A 26,708-nucleotide genomic window follows, 5' to 3' on the forward strand; every position below is an offset into this window, starting at 1 on the left:
CCCTGTAGGACCAGTAAAGTGAATAATTGACCATTTGTTGTCTTTGATTGGCATCAAAACTTGCTGCTCATTCCCCTGCCTAGTGGAGGAACTAGCTAGTGTCAGAGGTGTGGAGAAGGTCTCCCGCATTAACCTTGGGCAGTTGCTCAGTCCTGCAACCTGCCTACCCCGGGCTGGCCCAGCAGTTGCCCTTGTCAGTAACAAAGACGGACAAGGACCAGTGCAGCCCTAAGCCCCTGGTAGGCGTTTACAGTGGAGACTGTTTGAACACCTCCGATCTCCTCCCTCCAAACGCCATTTATAGATGTGCTATAGAATTCCAGCCAGTCTCCTTTTGTGCCATGGAGAGGGCAAAGCCAGACCAAATAGACAAAGCTTCCTCCAAAGAGGGTTTGATGAAAGTATAGTAATCCCTAGCATTTAGACCGGGGGGAGCAAAAATTAAAGTCCTCTTTAAGTTATAAACAATAAGGTCATAGATACAGAGGAGTGAGCCATGTTAGTCTGTAGTAGCAGAATAGTAAAGAGTCCAGTAGCACCTTTAAGACTAACCAACTTTATTGTAGCATAAGCTTTCGAGAGCCACAGCTCTGTTTGTCAGATGCAGATTCCGTTTTTATTGGCGCCTTTTCTGAGAATGCACTTTCCCACGGTCCCCAAAAAGGCACCAACAAAATATAAGCCAAACAGCCTGCTACCAGTTTGAAATCAGAGACGTGTGGCGTGAAGGAGAACAGCTGGCAGCGTTCGGTGAATGGGTCGTCCCATTAAGGACGTGTGGAAACGGCCTGTATGTGAAAAACTTAAATCTGCATTTACAAATATTTATTGATTTATTTATTTATAAATATATATCACATAACTTTGTATACCTAGACATTTATACAAATAAAGTAACACACTTATGAGAGCCAATGAAGAGTGTAGGACTACGACCTGGGAGGGCCGGTTTGAATATCCACTCTGCCATGGAAGCTCGCTGGGTAACCTTGGGCCAGTCACACAGTCTCGGCCTGAGGGCTTTTTTTCAGTGGGAACACGGTGGAACGGAGTTCCGGCACCTCTTAAAAATGGTCACATGGCTGGTGGCCCCGCCCCCTGATCTCCAGACAAAGGGGAGATTAGATTGCCCTCCGTGCCGCCAAGCGGCACGGAGGGCAATCTAAACTCCCCTCTGTCTGGAGATCAGGGGGCGGGGCCACCGGCCATGTGACCATTTTCGCCAAGGGCAATTTAAACTTTAAAAAACTACCCCTTTGTTCCAGCTGACCCAAAGCGATGTCATTGTGCAGTCCTGAGTTCCACCACTGAGTTCCACCACCTCTTTTCCCAGAAAAAAAGCCCTGCTCAGCCTTAACTTACCACAGTGGTGTTGTGAAGATAAAATCTAGGAAAGGAGAATGATGTAAGTTACTTTCGGTCCCCGTTGGAGAGAAAGGTGCAGAATGAATGAAAGAAAAACAAATAAAAAACATTATAATTAGCTCTCCCATATAATATTCCAGGGCCACTGATTCCTCAGCTCTGTTCCTCCTTTTACTGACTTTCTATATCAGGGAGAACATCTTTGCCCTTTGATCTGGAGACTTGTGGGTGAAAGTCCAATCAACAGAAAGAATTTATGGATCTTCTGGGCCAATTAGGCTTTATGATATGACTAACTGCCACTTTATCAGTTCCAAGGAGGAGATTTATGGGCTGTTATACCATTCTGCCCTTTAATTGGCTGGGTTTGAAGTTGTACAACAGGACAGAGGCTTGTAAACAACGTGGAGTGGGGAGTTCTATTTCAAGGTCAAACCCAACTTCAGCAGGAAGGGTGGGATTAGCAGAGGAAAAGGCTGAGAGGAGAGGCTGTGGCTTGGACTTCATGAAAATTCTGGGGAACCAGCATCAACTGAATCAAGGGGTTGCCAACCTCCAAGTGGGAGCTGGAGTTCTCCCAGAATTATGACTGATCTCCAGACTACATATATTAGTTCTCTTGGAGGAAATGGTGGCTTTGGGGTGGACAGCATGGAATCAGATTTCTGCTGTGTTCCCCCACCTCATCAAACTCTGACCTACCAGGCTCTGTCTATACATCCCCAGGAATCCCCCCCCCAAAAAGAGTCTGCAACCCTAGCTGGGAGTTCCAAAGGTATTGTGTCTTCCACCTCTCGGCTGCAATTCCATTTGTGAAACCCCCTTGAATTATGATGTGAGAGGGGAGATGTCTTCTTTTTGCATCCTGGATAAATTATACCTGGATAGCTAGATTCTAGATCCCTCTCCATATTGTTAAAGGTATATCCTGTTGAGTTTCATCCTCTCCCCAAACCCTGTGCTCTTCAGGCTCCCCCCCCCCTCCGAAAACTCCAGGAATTTCCCAACCTGGAGCTGGCAACCCTATGTTCAAATCTACACGCATATGTTCTGCACGCGCAGTGGAAATTTCTAATGATGCATTTTTGACTCTGAGCAGACTTTCTGTCGAATGTATGGAGCCTGAGGGTGAGCCCAGTGGGTACAATCCTGTATCCCTTTATGTACATTCATTACATAATGCCATTGTCCTTCACTCCACCCCGGCCACACACTTGAGCCTGAAGTCTTCCTGAGAGACGAGCGGCAGCCCTGGAAGACATGTGTGGATTGGAATTCCTGGGGATCATGTCAGCGGAACAAAAAGGGAGGCAGGCAGGCAACCAGCGGCAAGTCAGGTCTGAACATGTTGTAGGTTCCTGCCCCAACCAGCCTGTTTGGTTGCTAGTGTTGTTGTTGTTGCTCTACAGTGGCACCAAAAGACAACACCTGCCTAGCAGCTTTCTCATCGTGTGATCTTTCTGCTGGCAGACAGGACGATCTTTGGCTGGGGAGAATGGGTTTTAGGAATTACCTGAGCGGTATCTCCTGCCGCACGAATGTGCCTTTGGCATCTCGTCGCTAGTACTAGAACTCGGAATGTGTTTCTTGCCATTAATAGCGTAGTGGAATGCAGAAGAGCGGCGCTGCTTGCCCAAAGGATTTCCAATCTACTTTCTGGTGATAAGAAAGAGCTGTGGGAAAAAGTTAGTGACTGATGATGAGTAGGAAGAAAGAGGTACCGCGAGAATGATGGTAATGTGCAACAGATCCTTGTCAGCTCTACAAAAAAAATCTTTGTGAGATTTGGGGAGCTGCAAAGTACAATAGGAGCAGGAGCCAGGCCGGATCAGAAACCATGAAAACGCTAGTCGAATCAAGGTTGGGGTACAGGAACAGCCAGAAATAGCTATATCATGATATGGGAAGAAAACCAACATGACAGAAAACCAGGATTAGGGTTTCGAGTTGTCATAGTCATGGCCAGATACAGTAGGAGTAGGCAACCCTAGCTAGCACATGCACCAAACAGTAGCATGCCGGGCAATTTTGCCCAGCTTTCAGGTTGGATTGCCAGCCAAAGGGGCTGCTTAGGCATCGGCAGATCTGCTGGGGCTCAGCTTGTTCCCAGGATGTCTGGCCAAGCACAACCTTTCTCTGGCCAAAAAGACTGCCAGTCAAGGAGGAACTGAAGGTAAGGCCCAACGGATGGGCAGTCATACCTGAACCCAGATCTAGGATTGCCAGCTCCTGACTTGAGACATTTTTGGAGTGGAGTATGGGAAGTGAGGACTCTCAGCAGCCGGGTTGCCAGGTCCAAACCGGGGGACAAGGGGTGTCTTGGGGCGGGGAACACTTGGGTAAAACGCACACTCTAGGAAGCTGCCTGCCTCCTCTAGTGGCAGTGTTTTCCTTAAAACTGACTGATTTCTCTTGGGGAGTGACATCATTTTTGCCATCTTCTGGGCATGGAGTAAGGGTCACTGGGTGTTTGGGGGGGGCAGGGGAGGTATTTGTGAATTTGTAATGCCACATACAAGTCTAAGGCCAGCTTCTCCAACTCCTCCCTTTCCTGTGAGGTCACGTCCTCCCACCAAAATTCAATTTTTAATTTAGAATTCCTTGCCTCATGTAACGACTTGCTCCGCTGGGGAACGCGTGTAAGTCCTTCTAACTCCGCCTGCTGAGCGATCTGCTCATAGAGCAGGTTCAATATAGCTACTGACAGCAATTGGTTGATAAGAGGACTGAAGCAACAGATGGAGATTGCTTGACACAGGCATAGGAATACAGTGTGCCAAGAAAGCAAAGAGTGCTGGCATTTGAGTGAGATGGGACGAAGAAATGGTACCCTCCTGGTGGGAAAGAAGAGGTTTCACATCTATGGGAGGGAATTTATCAAACTTCAAAAGGAGTAGGTAGATGTCCCTTCTCGTCTTTCCCCTGAAAGACTTGAAAACAAAACCGTCAAAGTGTTTAAAAGGGTTTCTTGTGATAGGGAAGGTGACTCAGGGCCAAGCTACACATGACGAATGACACTTGAACAGCAAGTGTATTTCTCCCTTTTCACTTGCCCTCCACTAAATCCACTTGCCGTTCAAGTGTCATTCGTCATGTGTAGCTTGGCCCTCAGAGCCAAGCTACAAGTGACGTCTTACACAGGTTGGACACTTGTCAGCTTACCTCAAGTTTTGATGGGAAATGTAGGCATCCTGGTTTTACAGTTTGGCTCTCCATTACAGCTGCAAGACCAGGATGCCTACATTTCCCATCAAAACTTGAGGGAAGCTGACAAGTGTCCAATGTCAGGCGTCACTTGTAGCTTGGCTCTCAGCTGCAGAGCATCTGCCCGACATGCATCGCCGCTTGAAAGGACCAGGTAGTTGGTGATGTAAAAAATCTCTACTAGAGAACCTGGAGAGCCATCGCCAGTCTAAGTAGACAACCCCGGCCTTGATGGACCCGCTAGTCTATTTCCGTAAAAGGCAGATTCATGTGTGCACAGGAATGGTAGCATAAACTTTCATGAGCTTCAGCCCGCTTTTTCAGGCGCGTGATTTCATTGCTCAGAATACTGGCTTTTCCTCGCAATCTGGATCTTTTTTCTCTCTCAAAGGGAACGTGATCGTTAACTGTCCCTTTTGCTTTTCAGAAATCCTTTCTGGGGGTGTCTACATTGGGAGGAACAAGCAGCTGTGCCACGTGGACACAATCAATTGGGGGGACATCATCCGAGACTCAGATTTTGAGCCAGTGGTCATAGACAACGGAGACAAGTGTGAGTTTCGACATATAGTACGGTGGGGTGCGTGGGTGGACTTAAATAGCTATAATTCTGGCAGTGTTGCCAACTCTATTGTAGTATGGCCTACGGGCTGTTAAGCTTGAATAAACTGAAAGTGAACTATCATAGTAATCTTTATGTCAGCCCTGTAAAGTAGGCCAGTGTTATCCTTCTGTGGTAGACTGAGGGCCAAGCTACAAGTGACAAATGACACTTGAACGGCAAGTGTATTTCTCCCTGTTCACTTGCCCTCCACTCAATCCACTTGCCGTTCAAGTGTCATTCGTCAAGTGTAGCTTGGCCCTGAAGCTAAGCAAGAGTGACTGAGGGCCAAGCTACACATGACGAATGACACTTGAATGGCAAGTGGATTGAGTAGAGGGCAAGTGAACAGGGAGAAATACACTTGCCATTCAAGTGTCATTCGTCATGTGTAGCTTGGCCCTGTGATGAGATTTGAACCAATGACCCTTTAGACTGCAGTTCATTCTCTTAGCCGCTATGCTACACCAGCTCTTATAAGGAGGGGAATAGAATAATGTCAGCCACTTTGGTTCCTCATTGGGAATAAATGAAATAAATAAACATTGTATTCCATTTCTATCATGCCCTTCTTTCACAATACTGAGGGCAGAATGCATGCGGTTATTCAGTATAAGTCTCACAACAATCCTGTGAGGTAGGCTGGGCTGACAGAAAAGTTATTTACTTATTTATTTCTTAAAATTTTCCTCACGGTTCAAGGCCACTGAAAAAGTTAAAGAGTACTTCAGATATTCTTCTCCCCAAAAGATGTCCGAGCATATACTCTGGTTTTTTTAATGACAATTTAAGATTGTTTAAACAATAATAAATATAAAAGAAAGAAAAAACACAATCACCTAAAAACCAAACTAACAACACCTATAAAATATGAAAGAGAAAACAGGAAAGACAACTAACTCTGGGCCAAGCTACACATGACGAATGACACTTGAACGGCAAGTGGATTGAGTGGAGGGCAAGTGAACAGGGAGAAATACACTTGCTGTTCAAGTGTCATTCGTCATGTGTAGCTTGGCCCTCTGTTAAAAGTCCTGGCAGATAAAACGGCCTTGCAGCGCCTCCTAAAATTTTTTAGAGGCGGTGTCCCTGGTTGATGCCAAGCAGGTCACTGTAAGTGGGGGAATAGGTTGCTCAAGGCCGCTCCGTTGTGGGGGGATTCGAATTCAGGACTTCCCAGTCAAATTCCAACATTTCTATCCACGCAAACACAAATCAACTAACATATAACCATTCTAAAATGATGTTTACAAGGACCGTAAGTAGGGTTCCCAGGTGCCTGCCAGTGGCGGGCAAACTCCCGGAGATTTGCTCCCTTGTCTGGCAGTCATTCAGTGGGCACCTGCAGGAGCGTTCCCGCGCTTCGTTTGGGGCCAATTTGGGCCCCAAACAGGCCAAATCGACCCCATGCGGAGTGCGGAAGCACTCGTGCTGCCAGCGTGATGATGTCACTTCCGGAAGTGACATCATCACACCGGCTCCAGGGCACCCGAACGTGAAAGAGAAATTTGTGCAGCGCACAAGTAAGTGCCAGGGACGCCACCCTCCCGACGGGAGGTGAAGGGTACCTGGCAATCGTAACCGTAAGAGAGACATTTAAGAAATGAGGAGATCCCAGAGGAAGTGGCGTATCGCGCATGGTAAGCTGACTCTCTGGCCCAGCGCACGCACCTGCTGGGCCTTCAGTGGCTAATACGGTGTTCTTTTTCTCCCTGAACAGGTCCTCCTTGCCATGAGAGCTGCAACGGGCACTGCTGGGGCCCCGGTCCTGATAACTGTCAAAAATGTACGCCTTGCATTGATCTTCTTGGGTAGGAGTCTTGGGGGTCAAAAGGCTCTGAGAAGACCTCAGAACTGGGCATGAGACCCTCTTAAACTTGGCATGGGATGAGAGGCAGCGTTTGAAAAAGAAGGAGGGCAGTACCCATTTTAGTGGTTCGACCTGTACGGTTAGATTAGGTATTGTAGTACGTTAATAAGTAACTTCCCCTTTAGCAGCCAGAGTGCTAGAGCAGAGGTCAGGGGAGCCGAAAGCACTCCAAAGGAGAAAAATTGAGACTCAGAGTTGAATTGATTGTGCTGTATATAACACTATATCAAACTCTCAAAGATTCCCCCCAAATTCAAGAGCTTCGTGCACAGGATCCCAGATGCCGTGCCTCATTTGTTCAAAATAAGTAATTTGGCTTATAGTCTTACGGTTGCCAACTCTGCCTTGGGAAATTCCTGGAGATTTGGGGGCTGACTATCCTTGCTTTTCTGAGAAGTCCCTATTTGTGTAAATCGAGTGCAGCGGCACTCACTGGTTTCCTTTGGAAAAGAAGATTGTGGTTGGTAGCAAAGCTCAGTCCACCCATTAATTACGTCCCAATTACATTGGGATGGGATATCCTGTGACTGGTCCATGGAATAGGGCTGGAACGATTACCATATTAAGGATCGGATGTCCTCAACTTACAGGCTTCCTGCTTGTGTGGAGGGGCCCTGGGTTACGGGGTAGTAAACACGGTATACATTTGCAGGGCTTGAAAGGGTGGAACGGGGGGGGGGTTAGAGAATGAGCTGCCTTTTCCAGGAGGGTGGAGCCGGTTGTTGAGAAGAAACACCTTTTCACCGATAATATTTCCCTTCTGCTACAGTGACCAAGAGCATCTGCGCCCCTCAGTGCAACGGACGTTGCTTCGGCCCCAATCCCAACGAGTGCTGCCATGACGAATGCGCAGGAGGCTGCACGGGGCCCCGAAAGACGCAGTGCTTTGTACGTAACCGATCTTCACATCCAGCTTTCTGTGGAGGGGACTTTTTGTGCTTGGGACGGGTCAAAGAAAGAAAGGAACCATAGCTGGCTTGCCAGATGCCTCACTGTAGCAGGGGATCGCCATCTTAACCTCTTCCCCCCAGTGCCGCCCTTACTTGGCTGGTAGGGGGAAAAGACACCTGAAGAGGCTAGAGGCAGGCCGGGAAGTGGATGTGTGCCCCCCCATTGCTCCCGAAATGAAGCCATTTCCAGCGTGACGCAGAAGTGACAGGTCAAACCAGGGGCTGATTCTCTTAAAATCAGCCCCAAACACTGGATCAGTCCCTGGCACCACAAACCATTGCTTCCGTGTCACTGCAGGAATGGTGTCATTTTCTCGCATGACAGGTAGGCGCAGGAGTGCATGTGAGGGGTAAGTACCTGATGCCACCACCCATCCTCTAGTTTCACCCCCGGGGAGCCAGGAACCCTGGGTCATAAACGAATTGTACTTGGAATGCAAGGATAGGCGAGATTTGTGGGGAAAGAGTAATACACATTTCTCAACACCAGTCAGCATTCAACCACATAAATCTCTCTCTGTTCCCTACCATACCTGTGGTCACTACCTTAGTAATGTTTGCATTTCTGAAGATAGTCAGGCTGCTTCTCTTGTTATTTTCTATACATCCATCTTCTTTTTCTTGTGTCTCTAAAGTACAATAATGCCATTCCCCCCCCAATCTTTTGATATCCTTTGCACAGTCAAGCAATCCTTTTGCTAATCTTTCTTTTCTGTAGAACTTGAATGCTTTATCCTCTTAGCCTGTCTTAACCTGCTCTCACATCTAGCTATGATGCTGTCTTCTTGCAGCTGTGTGATGAGGACGTGGTTTTTCCACTGAGCCGTGGACTTAGTTCAGGAGTTGGAATCTGTGAATCTATTTTGTTAGAGGCGGACAGCCTTCCTTCATAGGAACGTGCCTCTGTTGGAGGAAGGGTCCACAGCTTGTGCCAAAAGAAAGGCTCTGTTGTTAGCAGAGCAGATTTATTCATTTATTTTTATTTATTTTATTGGATTTGTATTCCGCCTTCCCCACAAGCAGGCTCAGGGCGGATCACATCATTTAAAAACACAGTAACATAATTACATGCAATCATTAAAAACAAAAATCATTAAAACATTATAAAATCTCAGTCACTTTTAATACAAAAACAGGGCGGTGGACAGATCTGATGGGGAGGTTTAAATTGTTCACCTCCTCCTCCTACAAGGCCGACGGAGGCCTGGCCTAGCCTCAACCGTATGCCTGGTGGAACATCTGTCTTACAGTCCCAGTGGAAAGATAGCAAATCATGCCAGGCCCTAGTTTCAATGGACAGAGAGCTTGGAGCCAGGACTGAAAAGGCCCTGGCTCTGGTTGAGGCCAGGCAGGTTTCCCTGGGGCCAGGGACCACCAATAATTGTTTTTCTGCTGACTGAAGCGTCCTCTGGGGTGTATATAGGGAGAGGTGGTCCCGCAGATATGCTGGTCCCAGTCTGCATAGCCTTGTTTGTTTGTGCTATCATGGTCCTCCGAAACCTGTATTTGATCAGGATTGTTTGGGATATCAGCATGGAGTGCTGGGGAGTCGTGGTTTTATCCCTCTTTCTCCAACATTCTTTCTTCAACCCCAGGCTTGCCGGCACTTTAATGACAGCGGGGCCTGTGAAACTCTCTGCCCCCTTCCACTGATCTACAACAAGCTCACGTTCCAGTTGGAGCCCAACCCTGACACTAAATACCAGTATGGCGGCATCTGTGTCAAAAACTGCCCACGTAAGTCATAGACAGCATTTATGGCAACAACATTTATGGCAACAAAGGAGACATAAACATATGATTTTGATTGCATATACTCCAATTATACATGTGTATTTTAGTAAACTTTGTATGACCTTTAATGCGGTTCATTAACAGGTTATGGAAAAACACAGATGTTCTTGTATCTTTGACAAACTAAAAGTAGCTGGAAAAGAGCAGACAAATGATTTTTTAGCGTCTGGAAAAGACTAAGCATAATCTGTTTCTCTAGTTTGTAGTAGGTTTTTTTTACATCTTATAATAAAGATTTAAACTTTAAGGAAGTCTCTAGGTACCTTGATGGGAAAGCGTTAACCAGAGAAGAATCCACGAAAATAATTTGTACTGAGAAGCAGATCATTGTCGTCTGACGCTCTGATGCTATCCAGATCTTGGGAAATAAATTTTACATACTGGACAGCTCAGAAGCTCTAATGTGGTATGGATAAATCAGTCCATTACACCTGTGCACCGAAATAGGGGCTCTTCTCTGAACTGCTATTTCTCCATGGGAAGGTCCAGCCTGGAGGAGGTAACCAGATATATGGGCTGGTGTAAATAAGAGCCATCATGCAGAATATATCCCAACGTGACATATGCCTTGTTAAGGAGTGTTTTTGGAAGTTGCTAGGTGTTGGGCATCTTAGTCCTTCTACATCTGCATGCCGAGTTGACTATGACTGGAAACCTGTGTGGTCTGGGACTGAAGTTTCTTTATTTATACCTCACTTATCTCCCTAACAATGATATGAAGTGGTTTTCAACATTCTTCTTGCCGCCATTTTCTCCTCAAAATGACCTTGTGAGATAAGTTAGGCTACAAGCGAGTGGCAGACCACGGTCCCCCAGCCAGCTTCCATTGTGGAGTGGGGATTCAAACCTGGGTCTCTTAGCTCTCTTACCATGTTAGCTCTCGTTTTCCTCACTGATGGAACTGTTGGGTATCTCCTAATTGCCCACAAGCTCCTTGCATTATTTTGTCACTCCCTTCTGAACCCAAACAAGGTTTTTGGATTGCTTGGTTTGTGTTTTGTGTATTTTTGTTACAGCTCGACTGTTCCCGGATGTGAAGTAATTATAATAATTGCTGTGTGTTTGTTTGTTTGTTAGAATTTGCTTTAATCTGTGGTTCTTTATTGGGACTCCTGCTCTATAATCCTCATATGCTGGCTTTTGCCATTCTAGTGCTAACACTGGAAAGAAATGGGATGTTTTGGGGGAGAATCTAGGAGTCCTGGTATCTACTTCCTCTCTCACACACTGATTTACTAGATTTCACTCCCCCTTCCAGAGCTGAGGAGAGAGAGGAGAGGAGCCCTGGCTCCTAGCCCAGGCTTAGAACTTTAACCCCAAACATCGCTCTATCCTTTTCTTTCAAATCTAGAGACGGAGGCAAAGATCTTCCAAACACTGGTTCCTCATCTTTCCGTTCTTTCTTTGTTATCTCATAACTAGAGATGGGCACGAACCAGGGAAAAAACCGGGTTCGTCACATTTCACAAACCACAAACTTTCACGAACCTGCCCCGGTTCGCGAACCGGTTCATTTGGTTCGTGAAAACATCACATCCAGGTCAGCAAATTGTCACTTCCGGGTTAGCAGAAGGCCACTTCTGGGTCAGCAGAAGGTCTGCAGGAAGTCCATTCCCTGTTGCCTAGGAAACTGACTGATTGCCACCAGGCTGTCTGCAGTGACGAACCAAAAAATGAACCAAACGAACCAGCCTAAAGGTCATGGCGGTTCGTCAGAAATGGGCTCTGACAAACTGCTGGCTCGCAAACCACAAACCGGCCCGGTTCATGCTGAACTTTGGTTCGTATTTCGGTTCGTGCCCATTTCTACTCATAACGCTTTCCCACTTTCCCTGGCAGATAATTTTGTGGTGGATCAAAGCTCCTGTGTCCGAACTTGCCCTAACGACAAAATGGAAGTGGAAAAAAATGACCTGAGGATATGCGAGCCTTGTGTGGGACTCTGTCCAAAAGGTACGTAAGGATAACAAACAGCCACACTGGTTGGGGTGTCTGAGAGCATCCTTGAAGCTGGTGTTGCAATGATGCATTCAACATGACTAGTCTTGGCAGCTGATATGGAGAAGGAGTGATAGTGATATTTAGGACTGATAGCGATACCACAAGTTTCCTTGATAGCGATATCACAAGTTCTTGCTTTGGGTTTTTTTCTACTCATACCTGCATTCAAAACACGATTGCCTATTTAGTGTGAGGGATGTATTCATATCAAACTGGGTACATTGAACAATCTTTGGACTGAATTATAAAGCTGGAAGGGGCTGTCTCAGTGATCCCCAACGTGGTGCCTGTGGGAAGCATAGTTTAAAAAGAGAGCTGGTGGAGATCGCTCCTCAGAGGGTTTGTTAATTTCCTCTTCGCCTCCCCTAAGGGGAGGTGAAATTGACGGAGCCTTTGGCTCTATCTTTTTAAACTACTCTTCCTAGCTAACGTTGTGTCTCTCTACACTTGAGCATCCCGTGTAAAGTGCCTCATGTAGAGAGACTCTCAGTCACTATTGCTTTTCATATTACTCCCAGAGATTAATATGGGAGTGGGAGGGAGACAAGCTGGTGTCATTCATCTCCCTTGCCATGTTTCTCCAGCCTGTGAAGGAACCGGAATCGGAAGCAAGTTTCAGACAGTAGATTCCAGCAACATTGACCGCTTCGTCAACTGCACCAAAATCCTGGGCAACTTGGACTTCCTTATCACCGGCCTGGAAGGGTAGGCATGCCCTAATGATGTGCCTAACACGTGGTTATTTGTGTTGTGAGGCAGAGCAGCTGGGTAGCAGCCACATAGCCGAGAGCCCTATGTGGCTGTGATGCAGACATCTCTGGGGAGAGGTATGATTATTGACTGACAGCCATGCAAAGGTTAGGATCACCGTCCCACAAAGTTCTCTAGTAGGACCCAAAGTCCTTTTGGCTGCAGATTTGGCTGGCCTGCTTTTGTCTCAGGTCAAAAGGGGAGATAGTTAACCACCATCCAAGTCCTCCACTTTTTGACATCCTCCCTGTAGCAAGTGGTGAGATTTCCCGTATCTCACTCTGTTAGCCCTTTTAAAATAGTAAAAAGTCCAGTAGCACCTTTAAGACTAACCAAATTTATTGAGGCATAAGCTTTCGAGAACCACAGCTCTCTTCATCAGATGCATCTGACGAAGAGAGCTGTGGTTCTCGAAAGCTTATTCCTCAATAAAGTTAGTTAGTCTTAAAGGACTTTTTACTATTTTGCAACTACAGAATAACACGGCTAACTCTTCTGGATCTATGAGCCCTTTTAAAGAGAGCACAGCCACTTGCCCATGGACTCTCATTGACTTCAGCTCCTCTTAGTGAAGCTGGACTCTCTCTCTCTGGCTACTGTCAGCAGTGTCACCCTGTGTCCCTCCTTGACTGTGTCTTAGCTGATGAGCCAGCGATACTTCAGAAGTCTCCTTCATCCCAATAGTACCCTCTCCCCAAAACAGCCTCAAGATGAGGGTGGGTTTGTCCCTGTAGCCAAAACCAATTCAGTATCTAACAAAAGATTCGTCTGGGGTTCCAGAATTAATGCCTGAGAAATTTACTCCATGGACTCCTGGGTGGTACTTTCAGTAGTATAATTGGCTCATTACTGTGCAGATATTTATGAAACAGAGTTGGGCCTACCTAACTTGGTGCCAAGGCCAAGGTGAGGCGGTCACCTCTGGCTGTGGATTTTGTGGGTTGTCTCAACCATTTCTCCCACCTACCACCAATCTCCCGTCCTGCCCGTCTCTGCCACTTCTGCTTGTAGGCTGCCCTCTCTTCTGTACCCCTTTTCTTAAAAACGGTGTGGCAAACCACACACACACACCCCTTGCTAAGCTTGGTCCTATCAGCAAGTTTGCCAGATCATGTCTTCGCTCTCACAAAATGATGGAATCTTGAGAAAATGTGTGAAGACGCCGAAGGTGTGTGTGGCAGGCCACGATGTTCTTAAAGAAGGCTGGGGGAGAAAATTCTGGGGAGGAGTTGCTGTGGAAATGGGGGGGGGGGATGAGACAGGCAGTGGCTGTGATGAGTGGCCTCAGGCAGCAAAATGGTTTAAGCCAGCCCTATGTTTCCTACCGAGCACAATGCTGTCTTTCTACCAGAAATGTTCCCTCATATTTTCTTCGTGTCAGCAGCAGTAGAAGAGAGTTAACCTTACAAAGTGCTCCTTATTCTCCTCCTCCAAGGACAATAGCCTCCCATACCACACCGTGGTGAGCACAGACCCTGGGTTAGTTTAGACAATCGTGAGGGATTCCTTTAAGTTTTTGTTAGTAGGGCTCTTAGTTCGTAGGTATGAATCCAAATAGCTCATTCCAGCAGACAAGTTTAGGGGGATCCTGTCCAGGGCCGTTTCCACACTACTTACCTTCATCCGGAACGCTGCGGAACATTGCGAAAAAACCGCGGAAGATAGCATCTTCTTGCACGAGTTTTGCACGACATCGCGCAAAAGTCACGCGAGAAGATGCTACCTTCCGCGGGTTTTTTGCAACGTTCCGGATGAAGGTAAGTAGTGTGGAAACGGCCCTGCTTTTTGCTAATCCATAAGGAGCCGAACTTCCTTTTAGAAGCATATTATGTGCCCTTTTCTGGCAAAAGAGCCTCTTGCCAGGTTTATCACTGCTTTTGAATAGCTAGTATGAGTTGCTGTTGTTATGTGCTTCTCGTAGCAGTAGAGAAGAGCAAGAGTCCAGTGGTACCTCTAAGACTAACAAAATTTGTGGCAGGGTTTGAGCTTTTGTGAGTCACAGCTCACTTCTTCAGATATTACAGCTGTGGCTCACAAAAGCTCCTACCCCCGCCCCCATGAACCCCACTGCTGTTTACAGTCTGTGGGTTGAGGGCTAACCTGCTTGGTAAGTGCTAAGAGGACAGCTGTGGCAAGGAATTTGCCTGTGACTCAGTGGCAGGACACAGCTTTGCCTGCAGATTGTCCCGGGTTCGATCCCGACCAACTCCAGAGGCAGGTAATAGATGACGAGAACGACGTCTATCCTAGAGAATTGTTGCTGGTCAGAGAAGACAACACTGACCTTGAGCGGCCAGTGGCCTGGATTGGCAAGACAGCTTTAGGTGTTCAAGGCTGTGCTCCAAGGGTGTGGAATTACCTGGCTCCACCTGAGCCTTTTGGACTTGTCTTTTCTCTAAAGCTTTTGGCTACTTAAAAAAAAAAACACTGTGGTGAGTTTTCTCAAGTTGACAACCAGAGTATGAAAAGAGGCTCTTTTTCTGGCTGAAAAATTTGGTCATGTACAAAAATCCAAGAGGATTGGATATGTCACCTTGTAATAAACGAGTGGTAAAGAAAGCCTTGGAGAAGAACTTTGCCAGACTTCTTCCTGGGCTGACCCAGCCTGAAGCCAGTTCCCCAGTTCTGACCATCTCAGTCTCCTACCTACAGAGACCCCTGGCATAATATCTCTGCCCTGGACCCAGAAAAACTCAACATCTTCCGGACCGTGCGAGAGATCACAGGTGAGTTTGGGGTGTGAGGATCTCTGTGTGATAGGCAGGGAATGAACACTGAGATGCTGCCCTTTAAAATTTGATTTGTCGGACTGACAAGGTTGAATGACAGGGTGTGAGTTTAGTGCTGATATGGCAGTGCTGTTCCCCCTAGAGATAGGTGCGACTACAGTCAGCCCCCTTTGCTTCTTGTAGTCCCTTGCTTATGGCTTGTGCTGTGGGGCTCCTAATGCCAGCTACAACTTCTCCGTCTCTTTCCAGAAAGGCTCTTTATACAGACTTCAGCTTTTCACAGAGTTTGATTTTGTGCCGAATATGCTTTCTTCCTCAGCAAAGCCATTCCTAAACCACCCTGACCTCTCCTAATCCATCCCTCCACTGTCCCTTGCTTACTCCCATCACCTGTTTCACTTAATATATTAACGAGTCCCGTAGCACCTTTTAAGACTAACCAACTTTATTGTAGCATAAGCTTTTGAGAACCACAGCTCGTCTGGGAAATGCGTTGGGCCCCCTTTTCCTCCTGTGATTGGCTCGAATTAGGTTGAAATTTGGGGAGTGACAGATGCAGCGAAGGATCTCTCAGATCAAGGCAGTCTTCAGTACAGCAACAGTAAAGAACAGATCCAGAGGAGTCAGCCGTGTTAGTTTGTCGTTGCAGAATAGCAAAGAGTGCACCTGACGAAGAGGGCAGTGGTTCTCGAAAGCTTATGCTACAGTAAAGTTGGTTAGTCTTAAAGGTGCTACTGGACTCTTTGCTAGTAAAGAACGGAAATACTACCAGGAAAGGGTGGTTGCAGGGCATTAGCACAGCACTGCTGGGGGAGAATAGGGAATGGAGAGTCCTTCTCCTGCCCCTTTAGAAGCCAGAGGGAAATAATGAAATTCAAGGCCCTGAACCTGGGCTGCAGCACAGAGGCCTTGAGAGGTGGGGTGGTGAATGGATGATTATTAAGGTCTCTGAAATGATTGTCCTTCTGTTCTTGTTTCCAGGCTACCTGAACATCCAGTCGTGGCCCAAACACATGAACGATTTCAGTGTCTTCTCGAATCTGGTCACTATCGGTGGCCGGAGCCTCTATAAGTAAGTGTCGCTCCCTTGTCCAGCCTCCTTTGCTTGGCTTTTGCATCAGGGAAGGCCTTGGGGCCCCTTCTGTTTTCCTAGTGATGTTTAGGGTGTGCTCCCACCGAAGACATGCTGGGGACTAGCGAGCAAGCCACAAAGTTCAACGGAAGTCCAAAGAGTCACGGGGGCAATAGTGGGCAATCTGGAATCCGGCCTCTCATCCACGTTCATGAATGATTTTCTATACGTTTGCTTGGATTGGTCTGCAGGACCACCTCTTGGCTTTAGTCTGACAGCTGCCCATTCCTCTTCTAGAGGCCAAGAAGTTTGCACTACCAGTGGCTTGTTTGCAGAAATGGCCGCTGGTAGCTTCTCATACAGCCCAGCTGAGTGTCTATTTCCTGAGGCTGACTTTAGCTTGCGTTCTTTTCCTAGCCGTGGTTTTTCACTGCTAATCATGAAGAACACGAACGTGACCTCATTGCGCTTCCGCTCGCTTCGAAAGATCAGCGCTGGCAAGGTCTACATCACCGAGAACCGGCAGCTTTGCTATTACCACACAATCAATTGGGATGTGCTCTCACGCCGGCGCTCAGACCTTGATATCAGGAAGAACAAGGACCAGAACAGATGCAGTGAGTGTGCGGGCAAGAGGGGGGAGGGATGAACGGTCTTGTGGGGGCTGGAAGACAGCGTTTTGGTGCCTGCTGTTTCTAGGCTACCTTCACAGGAACAAAGGTGAATGGCTTTCGGGTTTCTGTAGTGTTTATTTGGGAGCATAGCTAATTTCTGCATTAGTCATACAAAGACACTGCAGGGGTGAATCCCCCAGTTTTTCCCCATAGGAAGGCACGTGCTTGGATATTCTTTGATCCTTTTAGAGAAGGAAATTTCACTCTTCTCTGTGGCGAAGGGGCAAAGTGGGCCTTAATCCCATAATGCTCACACAAACTGTTCAAAAGTTGGGTGCTTGTTCCTTCTCCTTCCACTCTTGGACTCGTGTCACAGGTTCCCTCTGGACGTGTGTGCATGCAGAGACACAAAAACATTAAGTGTTACAGGAGTCATTTCCCCTAGTGCCATGGAGATGGTGTGTGAATGTTCCAACCTTCTGGGCCAGACCGATCACCCCCACAGTGATATAAGAGCAGATGTTTCACTTGCTGCTGTATGATGTGTGCAGCAGGGCTTTTTTTCTGGGAAAAGAGGTGCTGGAACTCAGTGGTACCATATGCACGCATGCTTCCAGGATTGCATGATGACATCACTTCCGGGAAGTGACATCATCACACAGGGTAGAGCCATCCCCCAAGAGGATATAAAAACAAAAGATGAGGCCAGGCTTAGCCCTAAAGAATTAGAAGCAAGCCAGCTGGGTTTAAATGCCCCTTTCCATGCCACTGCACAGCGACATTTAAACCCCAGCTTCCGCTGCCTGGCCAGGCAGCAGAAGTGAGCCGGCTGGGTTTAAATGCCCCTTTCCATGCTGGGATTTCCCCACCAGGCACCTGAAGTGAGCCGGCTGGGTTTAAACGCCCCTTTCTGTGCTGCTGCACAGCGGCACAGAAAGGGGCATTTGAACCCTGGCTTTTCAGCTGCCTGGTGTGGACTTCCCTGCCAGACACCTGAAGCAAACTGGCTGGGCGCTGCAAAAGAGCCTGACGCCGTGAGCTGTGGGTAGAAGGGAACAGAATGAGCTGGGCAGGGCATCAGATACGTGATTTCTTTGGAGAACACGTGATCTCTTTGGAGAACTGCTGGAATGCCGTTCTACCATGTTCCTGGTGGGAAAAAAGGCCTGGTGCAGACTGTCGGTTATGCACATGCTGCTAATGTTGCTGTGCGTGACCAATATAATAGTGGCAGGTGATTCTGGAAATTGGGCCTCTGCTGCTCCTATGGGATTGTGTGTATAAAAACACTTGCCTTTTAGTGGCTTGGTCGTAGATGGGTCAGGGAGATTAAAATATGGCTTGAGGGCTCTAAGAAGCACTGTCTCCAATACAAGATGGTGCACAACTGTGATCCAGTCTCCCTTTTTCTACTAGTACAAGAAGGAAAAGTCTGTGATCCTCTTTGCTCCAGCGATGGCTGCTGGGGACCTGGCCCAGACCAATGCGTCTCCTGCCGCAACTACAGCCGCGAAGGGACATGCGTCGACTCGTGCAGCTTCTATGAGGGGTAATGACAGCCTGTCGCGGTCACTTACCTGCCCTTCTCCCTCCCTTTCAATCCCAGACCCAGTTTTTCATGCCTCCTTTCTTCTGTGCTGCATTTAGGGAGGTTCGAGAATTTGCGCAAGATGGCGCGTGTTTCCCATGCCATCCGCAGTGCCAGAGGATCGATGGCGACCTAACCTGCAATGGATCGGTATGGCAATACCGCATAGCTTTTGGCAGGCTGGGGTTTGGCAATCGCTTTTTCCTGTATTTGTTTTTCTGACTTCTACATAAACTCATAGAAATAACCATCCAAAGTAATGTAAAACAACAGTTGTTTAGCTTATCACTTCTCCCTCAGAGGCGGAGGACATCTTGGATGGTGGGAATCACCCAAGATGTCCTGCTTTCCTAACAGAGGAAGGGCCCTTCACGGTAAGTTTCCAAAGGTCTGTTCTCCCTCTGAGGCGGAGGACCTCTTGGGTGATTCCCACTGTCCAAGATGTCCTCCTTTCCTCAGAGGAGAAGGACCTTTCACGGTAAGTTTCCAAAGGTCTGTTCTCCCTCTGAGGCGGAGGACCCCTTGGGTGATTCCCACTGTCCAAGATGTCCTCCTTTCCTCAGCGGAGAAGGACCTTTCACGGTAAGTTTCCAAAGGTCTGTTCTCCCTCTGAGGCGGAGGACCTCTTGGGTGATTCCCACTGTCCAAGATGTCCTCCTTTCCTCAGAGGAGAAAGATGCTTCACGGTAAGTATCCAAAGGTCCATTTTCCTGAGGGTCAAACTAGGACTGAGGAGGCCTAAATTCAAATTCCCAGAGGTCCCTGGGTGACTGGGCCCGTATCATGTTCTCTTAGCCTACCTACCCTACCTCACAGGGTTGTAGTGAGGGGGTGAGTGGAGAAAGAGACAACCATATACATTGCTCTGAGCTCCTTGGAGGGAGGATAAATATGTGAAAGATTTCTAGACAAATGAATCTCAGCATGAATATCCTCTGGAAGGCTATTCCCTAGCTCTGGGGCCATAGCAGAGTAGAGGCCCTGCTCACTGTCTTTGATATTCTTTCTTCAGTAGCAGTAGTATGTAGAGCGGAGCTGTGCTGTAATTCTCAGAAGCATGTAAGTTCCAAGCTGTGGGTGCAGGGCTGATTCTAGCTCCTTCCACACTTCATAGTAGGGTTGCCAGCCTCCAGGTAGTGGCTGGAGATCTCCCAGAATTACAGCTGGTCTCCAGGCCACAGAGGTCAGTTCACCTGGAGAAAATGGCTACTTTGGGGGGGTGGATTCTATGGAATTATGCCATGCCAAGGTCTTTTCCCTCCCCAAACCCCACTTTCTCCAGGTTTCACCCCCCAGATCGCCAGGAATTTCCCAACTTGGAGCTGGCAACCCTACTTCATAGGGACGTAAGCATTGTGGTTTGGCAGTCAGCCAGTTATAACTGGGCTTCCACACAGGACTTAATCCCATTATTCCCAAACACATGGCAAATGCAAACGTTAGTAGAGCCTTATTGCACTAGTCATTGCAATGTCACAAGCAAGCACACTGAGAGCTCATGCATAGGATGCTGTTTGGGGCCTAGCTTTTTATTTTGACTTTCTGATGTTGCCCCATGTAGTGCAGTGATGTGAGCGTCCGACTAGGATCTGACAGGCCCGTGTTCCAATCTTCCACTTTGCCACAAAAACCTGCTGGGTAATCTTGGGCCAGTCATGCTCAGCCCAGCCTACCTCAGAGGGTTGTTGTAAGGAAACAGGGAGGAGAGGAGAACAGTATAAGCTGTTTGGGGTCCCTACGGGGAGAGAGGCAGTATATAAATAAAGGAAATGAATAAGATTTGGAGGGAAGCATGTCAATCAGTGGTGATAGTTCTTTGTCAGAACTGAACAGATCTGGACAGGGGTTTTGGCACCCTCTCATCTGTGAGCTGGTAAAGAAGCGCTCGTCTCCCCCACTTCAGGTTCTTTTTGGGTGCTTGGTGGCTGCCGCTGCAAGCGTAGCCCTGAACCAGGCAGAATCATTTGTGACACACACCACAAATGACTGCACCAGAAGCTTTCAGGCAAATGCCCGGCCCAAACCTTCCTCTGCAAAACTTCCCCTGCCCACTGCTGTTATTCTTCAAGAGAGAAGCAGCGATGCCGCCTAGACAGTCCCTTCTCCCTTTGCCTACCAGCGAGCAAGTCAATGAAAGCCTTTAAAAAACAACAACACTCGTGTGCTTTTTTGTAAAATCAAAATAAACATTTAAAAACTGGATTTCTTGACGCCCTTCTCTCTGGTGCGGGTGTAGCTATTGGAGGGAAGGAGCTGCCCTTGGGTACCGCTAGAAGGGCCTCTCTCGTGCTGCTGAGTCCCGAGCTCTTGCTGCCTCTGCCAGAGCCTGGCAGCATTCTTGATAATAGCTTTGTAGAGAGTGCACCAGAGATTGAAAGTTACCTTTTGGAAAACCTGTTTTAATGACGCTTCTATTGATTAAGAAGCAACAGCGGGGATACAGAAGCCACTGCAGTGTCCTACTGCATTCAGTGGGGAGGAGGGCATAGCTCTCGAAGCTCATGGAACCCCAGATATTTTCCCCTGGGCCTTTCTCTCCAGCGTCGGCGTTGTTGTGTGGAGTGCAACAAACTCCTCGGTGAGCTTCCTCTTCTTTTGCTTCTCAGGGAGCGGATGCTTGCATACAATGTGCCGGCTATAAGGATGGACCACACTGCGTGGAAAGCTGCCCCGATGGTATCCTAGGGGAGAAAGGACTCATCTTCAAGTTCTCAGATGCCAACAAGGAGTGCTGGCCGTGCCATGAGAATTGCACACAAGGGTAAGGTTCGGAATCAGGGCTTTAGCCATAATAATCATTTCAACACCTTTTTCCATGTCCATGTCTAAGTCCATGGACGTCCTGAGCTTAGGAGAGTCTAACTTAGTTTAGGATCATAGATCCAGAGGAGTTAGCCGTGTTAGTCTGTAGTTGCAAAATAGTAAAGAGTTCAGTAGCTCCTTTAAGACTAACCAACTTACTTGTAGCATAAGCTTTCGAGAGCCACAGCTCTCTTTGTCAGATGCACCTTTAAGACTAACCGACTTATTTGTAGCATAAGCTTTCGAGAACCACAGCTCTCTTTGTCAGATGCACCTTTAAGACTAACCGACTTATTTGTAGCATAAGCTTTCGAGAACCACAGCTCTCTTCGTCAGATGCACCTTTAAGACTAACCAACTTATTTGTAGCATAAGCTTTCAACAAGCAGATGCTTTGTCCTGCATCTGACAAAGAGAGCTTTGGTTCTCAAAAGCTTATGCTACAAATAAGTTGGTTAGTCTTAAAGGTGCTACTGGACTCTTTATTAGTTTAGGATGGCACTGCTGGATTCCTGTCTGTCAGGGGTTTGAAAATCACACAAGAAGTGGACTTTCTCTGTTTCCAAAATAATTGTGTGTTTCTCTTCCACATAGGTGTGATGGTCCACATCTTGAAGACTGCTTTGTGGAGCATCTGCCCGTTGCCAGGTACGTGTCAAGATCCTTCAAGCGTGAGGGACTTTGTATGAGTTCTTTATCATAGGAACGTCCCTCTCTGGCCCGCTTGCTTTTCCAAATTACAAATGCCATAAAGATGCTTTGTGCCCAAAAGGATTGTTGAGAATGAGATGGGATTGTATCCTTAAGCTGAAAACACACAATTTATTTAAGAAAATTGAAATGGGTTTGAGAGAAGCTACTCCATAGTGTATGGATGTCTCTTTTGTTGCCTCAGACTCAAACAGGTTATCCAGGTTTTTGAGACAATACAAAACCCTGCAATGCATGTTTACCGGAGATGGAAAGGGGATATGAGTATACACACCGTAAGCTGCCGCTCCCTCTTTCAAACTGCCTTTCCATCCAGCATTCAAGCTTTTGGGCTTCCTGCCATAAAACGCAGCTGAATTTGTCCATGTAGCTTTTCGATAAATAATATGCACCGTACAAAAAAGAGAGCTCCCTTAAAAGTAGCTACTTCCCAAATGAATCTCCCAGGGCCAAACGAGAGACTTCTGCCCAGCCAATGATGGATTAGCTTGAACCTGTTTAATGACATACAAGGCGGGGAAGCCAATGGAGTGGCTGTAGAATGGGAGTAATATTCAGGCTCTGTCTGATAATAATTGAGTTGTGGCGTTCTGCACCAACTGGAGTCTCTGAACTGACTTTGAGGAAGGACCTAGGCGGAGTGCATTACAGTAGTCAAGGCTGCATGTTACTGTGGCATGAATCCGGGTGGCTTGGATTCATATAGATTCACACACAGAGACCCACAGCCACACACATGCGCGCATGCGCACACATAGGAATTGTATATTGTCTTTTCGTCTTCATAAACATTAGGCAAAACACTGAAACTTTTAAAGATATAAAGAATACCTGGTATGTTAGCTAATGCTTACTACATGTGATTGAGCTGTTGGGATTCTACTAGTATGTTGTAATGTCCCATATTGTGACCGAGGGATATAATGATCTCTTGGCAACTTTTGCACTCAAGGGTGTTATGAAGAGTTAAAATGTTAATTGTTGATTATTCCTCTCTTTGGCTTGGACCATAACCTCCTTTTCCGCGTGCAGCAGGCACTCTGCCGGCAGGAGGGCATCTTTTCACCGTTTCCTTCCTCTCCCCTCCGCTTCAACCCCCATTGCGTTCCTGGGGGTACAGTGACCCACAGGGTTCTGATTGTTAGGGGTCGTAGAAGACTGCAGGTGGAAGGGGGAGATGGGAAAAGCCGCCTCTAGCATTGAATGGATAATCTGCACAGCTGCCAACGTACTGCTGACTGTCCAGTTACAGGGGAACCCCAGCCCATTGCGGAATTCTTCCAAGGGTTAAAGTCTTTCCCCTCCTTAAGATCTGGTTATGAGAAATGGAGCAATTTGATCAAATCCCTCCATTTTTGCCATCTTCTGGGCATGGAGCAAGGGTCACGGGGTGTGTGTGGGGGGGAAGGGGAGGTAGTTGTGAATTTTCTGCCTTGTGCAGGGGGGTGGACTAGATGACCCTGGAGGTCCCTTCCAACCCTAGGATTCTGTGAAATCAGTCATGCGCCTCCTCCACTCTGCCTCCGAGTTCTCAGCCAACGGGCACCTGTTTCTAGTAGCGTTTCCAAGCTGTGACTGTAATTGTGGCTTGAATCCTCTCCAAAATCCCCCCCCCCATTTCAAACACAGGAGCTTTAAGGACACTGCTTGCCAAAGCTCCACAGGCCAAGGCAAGGAAACTGGCCAGTTCACAGCCCTCCCCCCCCCCCACCGCCCACAAACTCACTCTACAAGCTTGTTGCGTCTTGTTCAATTTTTTGATTGCCTTATCACTTCCAAGCAGGCCCTCCTGTAAACAAAGGGTCAGATGCTTTTTCCAGCTTAGCACTGAGACTCACTCCTGAGAAAGCGGGGGGAAAGCATCCCTGTAGATTGGAGGCATGCCTCTGGAGTGACACCTACAACCGACCCCCCCCAGCCGCAGACATGACAGGGGCTATCCCTCTCCTTCCACCCCCACTTTCATTCCCATTCCATTCACAAAATTTCCCTCCCTCTCTCCTCCCGCCAATGTGCCAGTTTGCCTTGAGGTTTTCGTGGGCGGCATGAAAAGAGGGCAGGGCCATTGCAGGTCCCTGCCTGTTGCCGGAGGGAGTGGATCGCTCCTCTTTGATCTCCTTACTCCGCTCGTTGAATGTGTAGGAAGTTCCCACTAGCCTATAAAAAAGTTCATTCCCCACCCCGCTCTTCTGTGCCGCTGTTAGCGCCGACAAGGCCAAGCACATGTCACAGGGCTGGCAGGCAGAAGGAAATGGTTGTCCGCTTGCTTGGAAAGCAGGCACCCACAGTGTGGGGGCTCCCCTGTTCGGCCAAGAGGCAGATTTCGCTTGGCTGGCCTTCCCATGGCCGGGACAGGTGGGAAAGAGTGGATTTTTAAAGACTACAAAAAAAAGAATTTGCTTAAATGGTTGAGGATGTTGTAGTTCTAGCATTCTAGTATATTTCTGGGTCTGTGGATTCTTTGTTGCAGCTAGAGTTGCCAACAGGCCTGGAGAAAGGAATAATAGAAGCATAGTATGTGAAAATGATGCTTTTCATGGCATGGAGGTAAATAACATCCCTTGGTAAATCACATGCCATTAAACCTCTATTGACCTGACCTGGAGAGCCCAGGTGAGCCTGAACTTGTCAGATCTCAGAAGCTAAGCAGGGTCAGCCTTGGTTAGTAACTGGATGGGAGACCTCCAAGGAAGACCAGGGCTGCAGAGGCAGGCAATGGCAAACCACTTCTGTTAGTCTCTTGCCATGAAATCCCCACCAAGTGTTGCCATAAGTCAGCTGTGAGTGATTCCGCACACGTTGGATAATGCACTTCCAATCCTCTTTATAGACCATTTGGAACGGATTTTTTTGTGTGCGGAACAAAAAAATCCACCTCAAACGATGGATAAAGTGCATTGAAAGTGCATTATCCATCGTGTGCAGAATCAGCCTATGACTTGAGGGCCCTCTCCACCACCACCACCAAGCCTCTGTTAAAGGAACAGGACATTTTTTTCCTCCAGGCCTGTTGGCAACCCTTTTTTGATTCTCCAAGATGGTGCAGAATAATAAAATCCTGGGAGGAAAGCCAGTTCTGGACTAGTAGCCAATGAGTGGCCGAAACCTTGGCAAGCCCTTCCAGGGGGTGTTAACAGAAAGAGGACGGGGGCTTTTCTCTGAAACCCCAACAAGCAAAATGCTCCTCTAATGATGCCACCAAAGCTTTGTGTACTCTGCACTAAAAGAATAGTGCATTTTTTTAAAAAAAGAAGAGTGATTCTGCACCAAGAAAATGCCACCTGTATTTTCACTACCGCTATGCTTTCAATACCACTCTGCTACCCATATACATGTATAATAATGACAATGATATGTCGCAACACGTAGAAGAGACCCAGTTATTCAGTGACGTTTCAATCAACCTTGCATCAACCTTGCACGGTAGGCCAGTGTGGTTATCTCAGTATGCGAAATTAGCACATTTTGCTGTTTATTCTGTCTCTTCTCGCCATGGGAGTTCTCGCCATGGGCGCTGAGGGCCCTCCTTCAAGACAGTGAAAATCTTTTCTTTTTTTTTGCAAATTTAATTTTTATTGGATGGATACATATAAACTTACAACAATTGATCTTAATTTCTAGATTATCAAATATCCTAGTTGACATCCATAACCTAACCTACATTTTCCCACCCCCTCCCTAACCCCCTTTTCCTGGTTGACTTCCAGCAGCATTTGACCTCCCCCTAGTCCTAGTAGCCCTCTCCCTTCTAGTTCTTAACCTATAACTCATTATACATTCTATTAACTCTACTTAATAATTCTTACCCAATTGTCCATCTACAAGTAAAGACATTTACTACTTTTAACAACTCAAATATTTTCAAAAGACCACAACTTCCCCCTTAAATCCCAATTTTTCTCTAAATAGTTTTTAAACTTCTCCCAGACCCCCAGATATTCATTTAGTTGTTCTTCCTTCAAGCCTCTCGTCAACTTGTCCATTTCCGCCATCGCTAAAACTTTCTGAATCCAATCTTCCATTTTTGGTGTCTCTTCTTTCTTCCAATGCTGTACATAAATTATCCTGGCTGCTGTTGCCATATAAAATATCATTATTCTTTCTTTACAATCATACTTCTCTAAATTCAAACATAGCAATAACATTTCTGGATTTTGATTAATCTTTTTCTGTAAAATCTCTGACATTATCTCTACAAGCCAGTGAAAATCTTGTTCAGTCCAATCTCCTCTCTCCAGCTTCTGAGAAGGCTCCACCTTCACAAGCAAGCCAATGTTTTCAGTCATAAGGACCAGAAACGTCCTGTTTAAAAATGTAAAGCTGGGATTCTCAAGATGCAGAATTCTGCGCTCACTATTGAAATCGGTGGTTTTGCTGCCCTTGAGGAAACCCGCGGCCTTCACGGCGCCCTGACTAACACCGGCCGTTTGCATTCCAGGAAAGCCCCGACGGTGATTGCTGTGGTGGTCGTGGGTTGCCTCTTCATCTTCTGCTCCTGCGTTTTGCTCACCTTCCTCTACTGCCGGGGCAAGAAGATTCAGAAGAAGCGAGCCATGCGCAGATACTTGGAGCGAGGGGAGGTGAGGCTTTGCATGCTTTGGCCTTTGCGTAGACAGCGGGCCGGTTGGGCCATTAGTCTGGTCCCGTTCAGCTTTTA

General features: G+C 47.2%; 1 protein-coding gene across 1 annotated transcript in view; it reads left to right on the forward strand.

Annotated features, from left to right (window-relative positions):
- ERBB3 (erb-b2 receptor tyrosine kinase 3) overlaps window positions 1–26,708 on the forward strand; it is a 92,219-nt gene that overhangs the window by 47,409 nt on the left and 18,102 nt on the right. The window contains exons 4-17 of the mRNA XM_055003128.1: window positions 4,997–5,122; window positions 6,891–6,956; window positions 7,810–7,928; window positions 9,586–9,727; window positions 11,624–11,737; window positions 12,370–12,490; window positions 15,188–15,261; window positions 16,246–16,336; window positions 16,754–16,953; window positions 18,367–18,499; window positions 18,598–18,688; window positions 21,145–21,299; window positions 21,935–21,988; window positions 26,490–26,631. Coding sequence (XP_054859103.1) covers window positions 4,997–5,122; window positions 6,891–6,956; window positions 7,810–7,928; window positions 9,586–9,727; window positions 11,624–11,737; window positions 12,370–12,490; window positions 15,188–15,261; window positions 16,246–16,336; window positions 16,754–16,953; window positions 18,367–18,499; window positions 18,598–18,688; window positions 21,145–21,299; window positions 21,935–21,988; window positions 26,490–26,631 — 1,628 coding nt within the window. The remainder of the gene's footprint in view (window positions 1–4,996; window positions 5,123–6,890; window positions 6,957–7,809; window positions 7,929–9,585; window positions 9,728–11,623; window positions 11,738–12,369; window positions 12,491–15,187; window positions 15,262–16,245; window positions 16,337–16,753; window positions 16,954–18,366; window positions 18,500–18,597; window positions 18,689–21,144; window positions 21,300–21,934; window positions 21,989–26,489; window positions 26,632–26,708) is intronic.

The sequence above is a fragment of the Eublepharis macularius genome, chromosome 19 (assembly GCF_028583425.1).
Source record: "Eublepharis macularius isolate TG4126 chromosome 19, MPM_Emac_v1.0, whole genome shotgun sequence".
Lineage (NCBI taxonomy): Eukaryota > Metazoa > Chordata > Lepidosauria > Squamata > Eublepharidae > Eublepharis > Eublepharis macularius.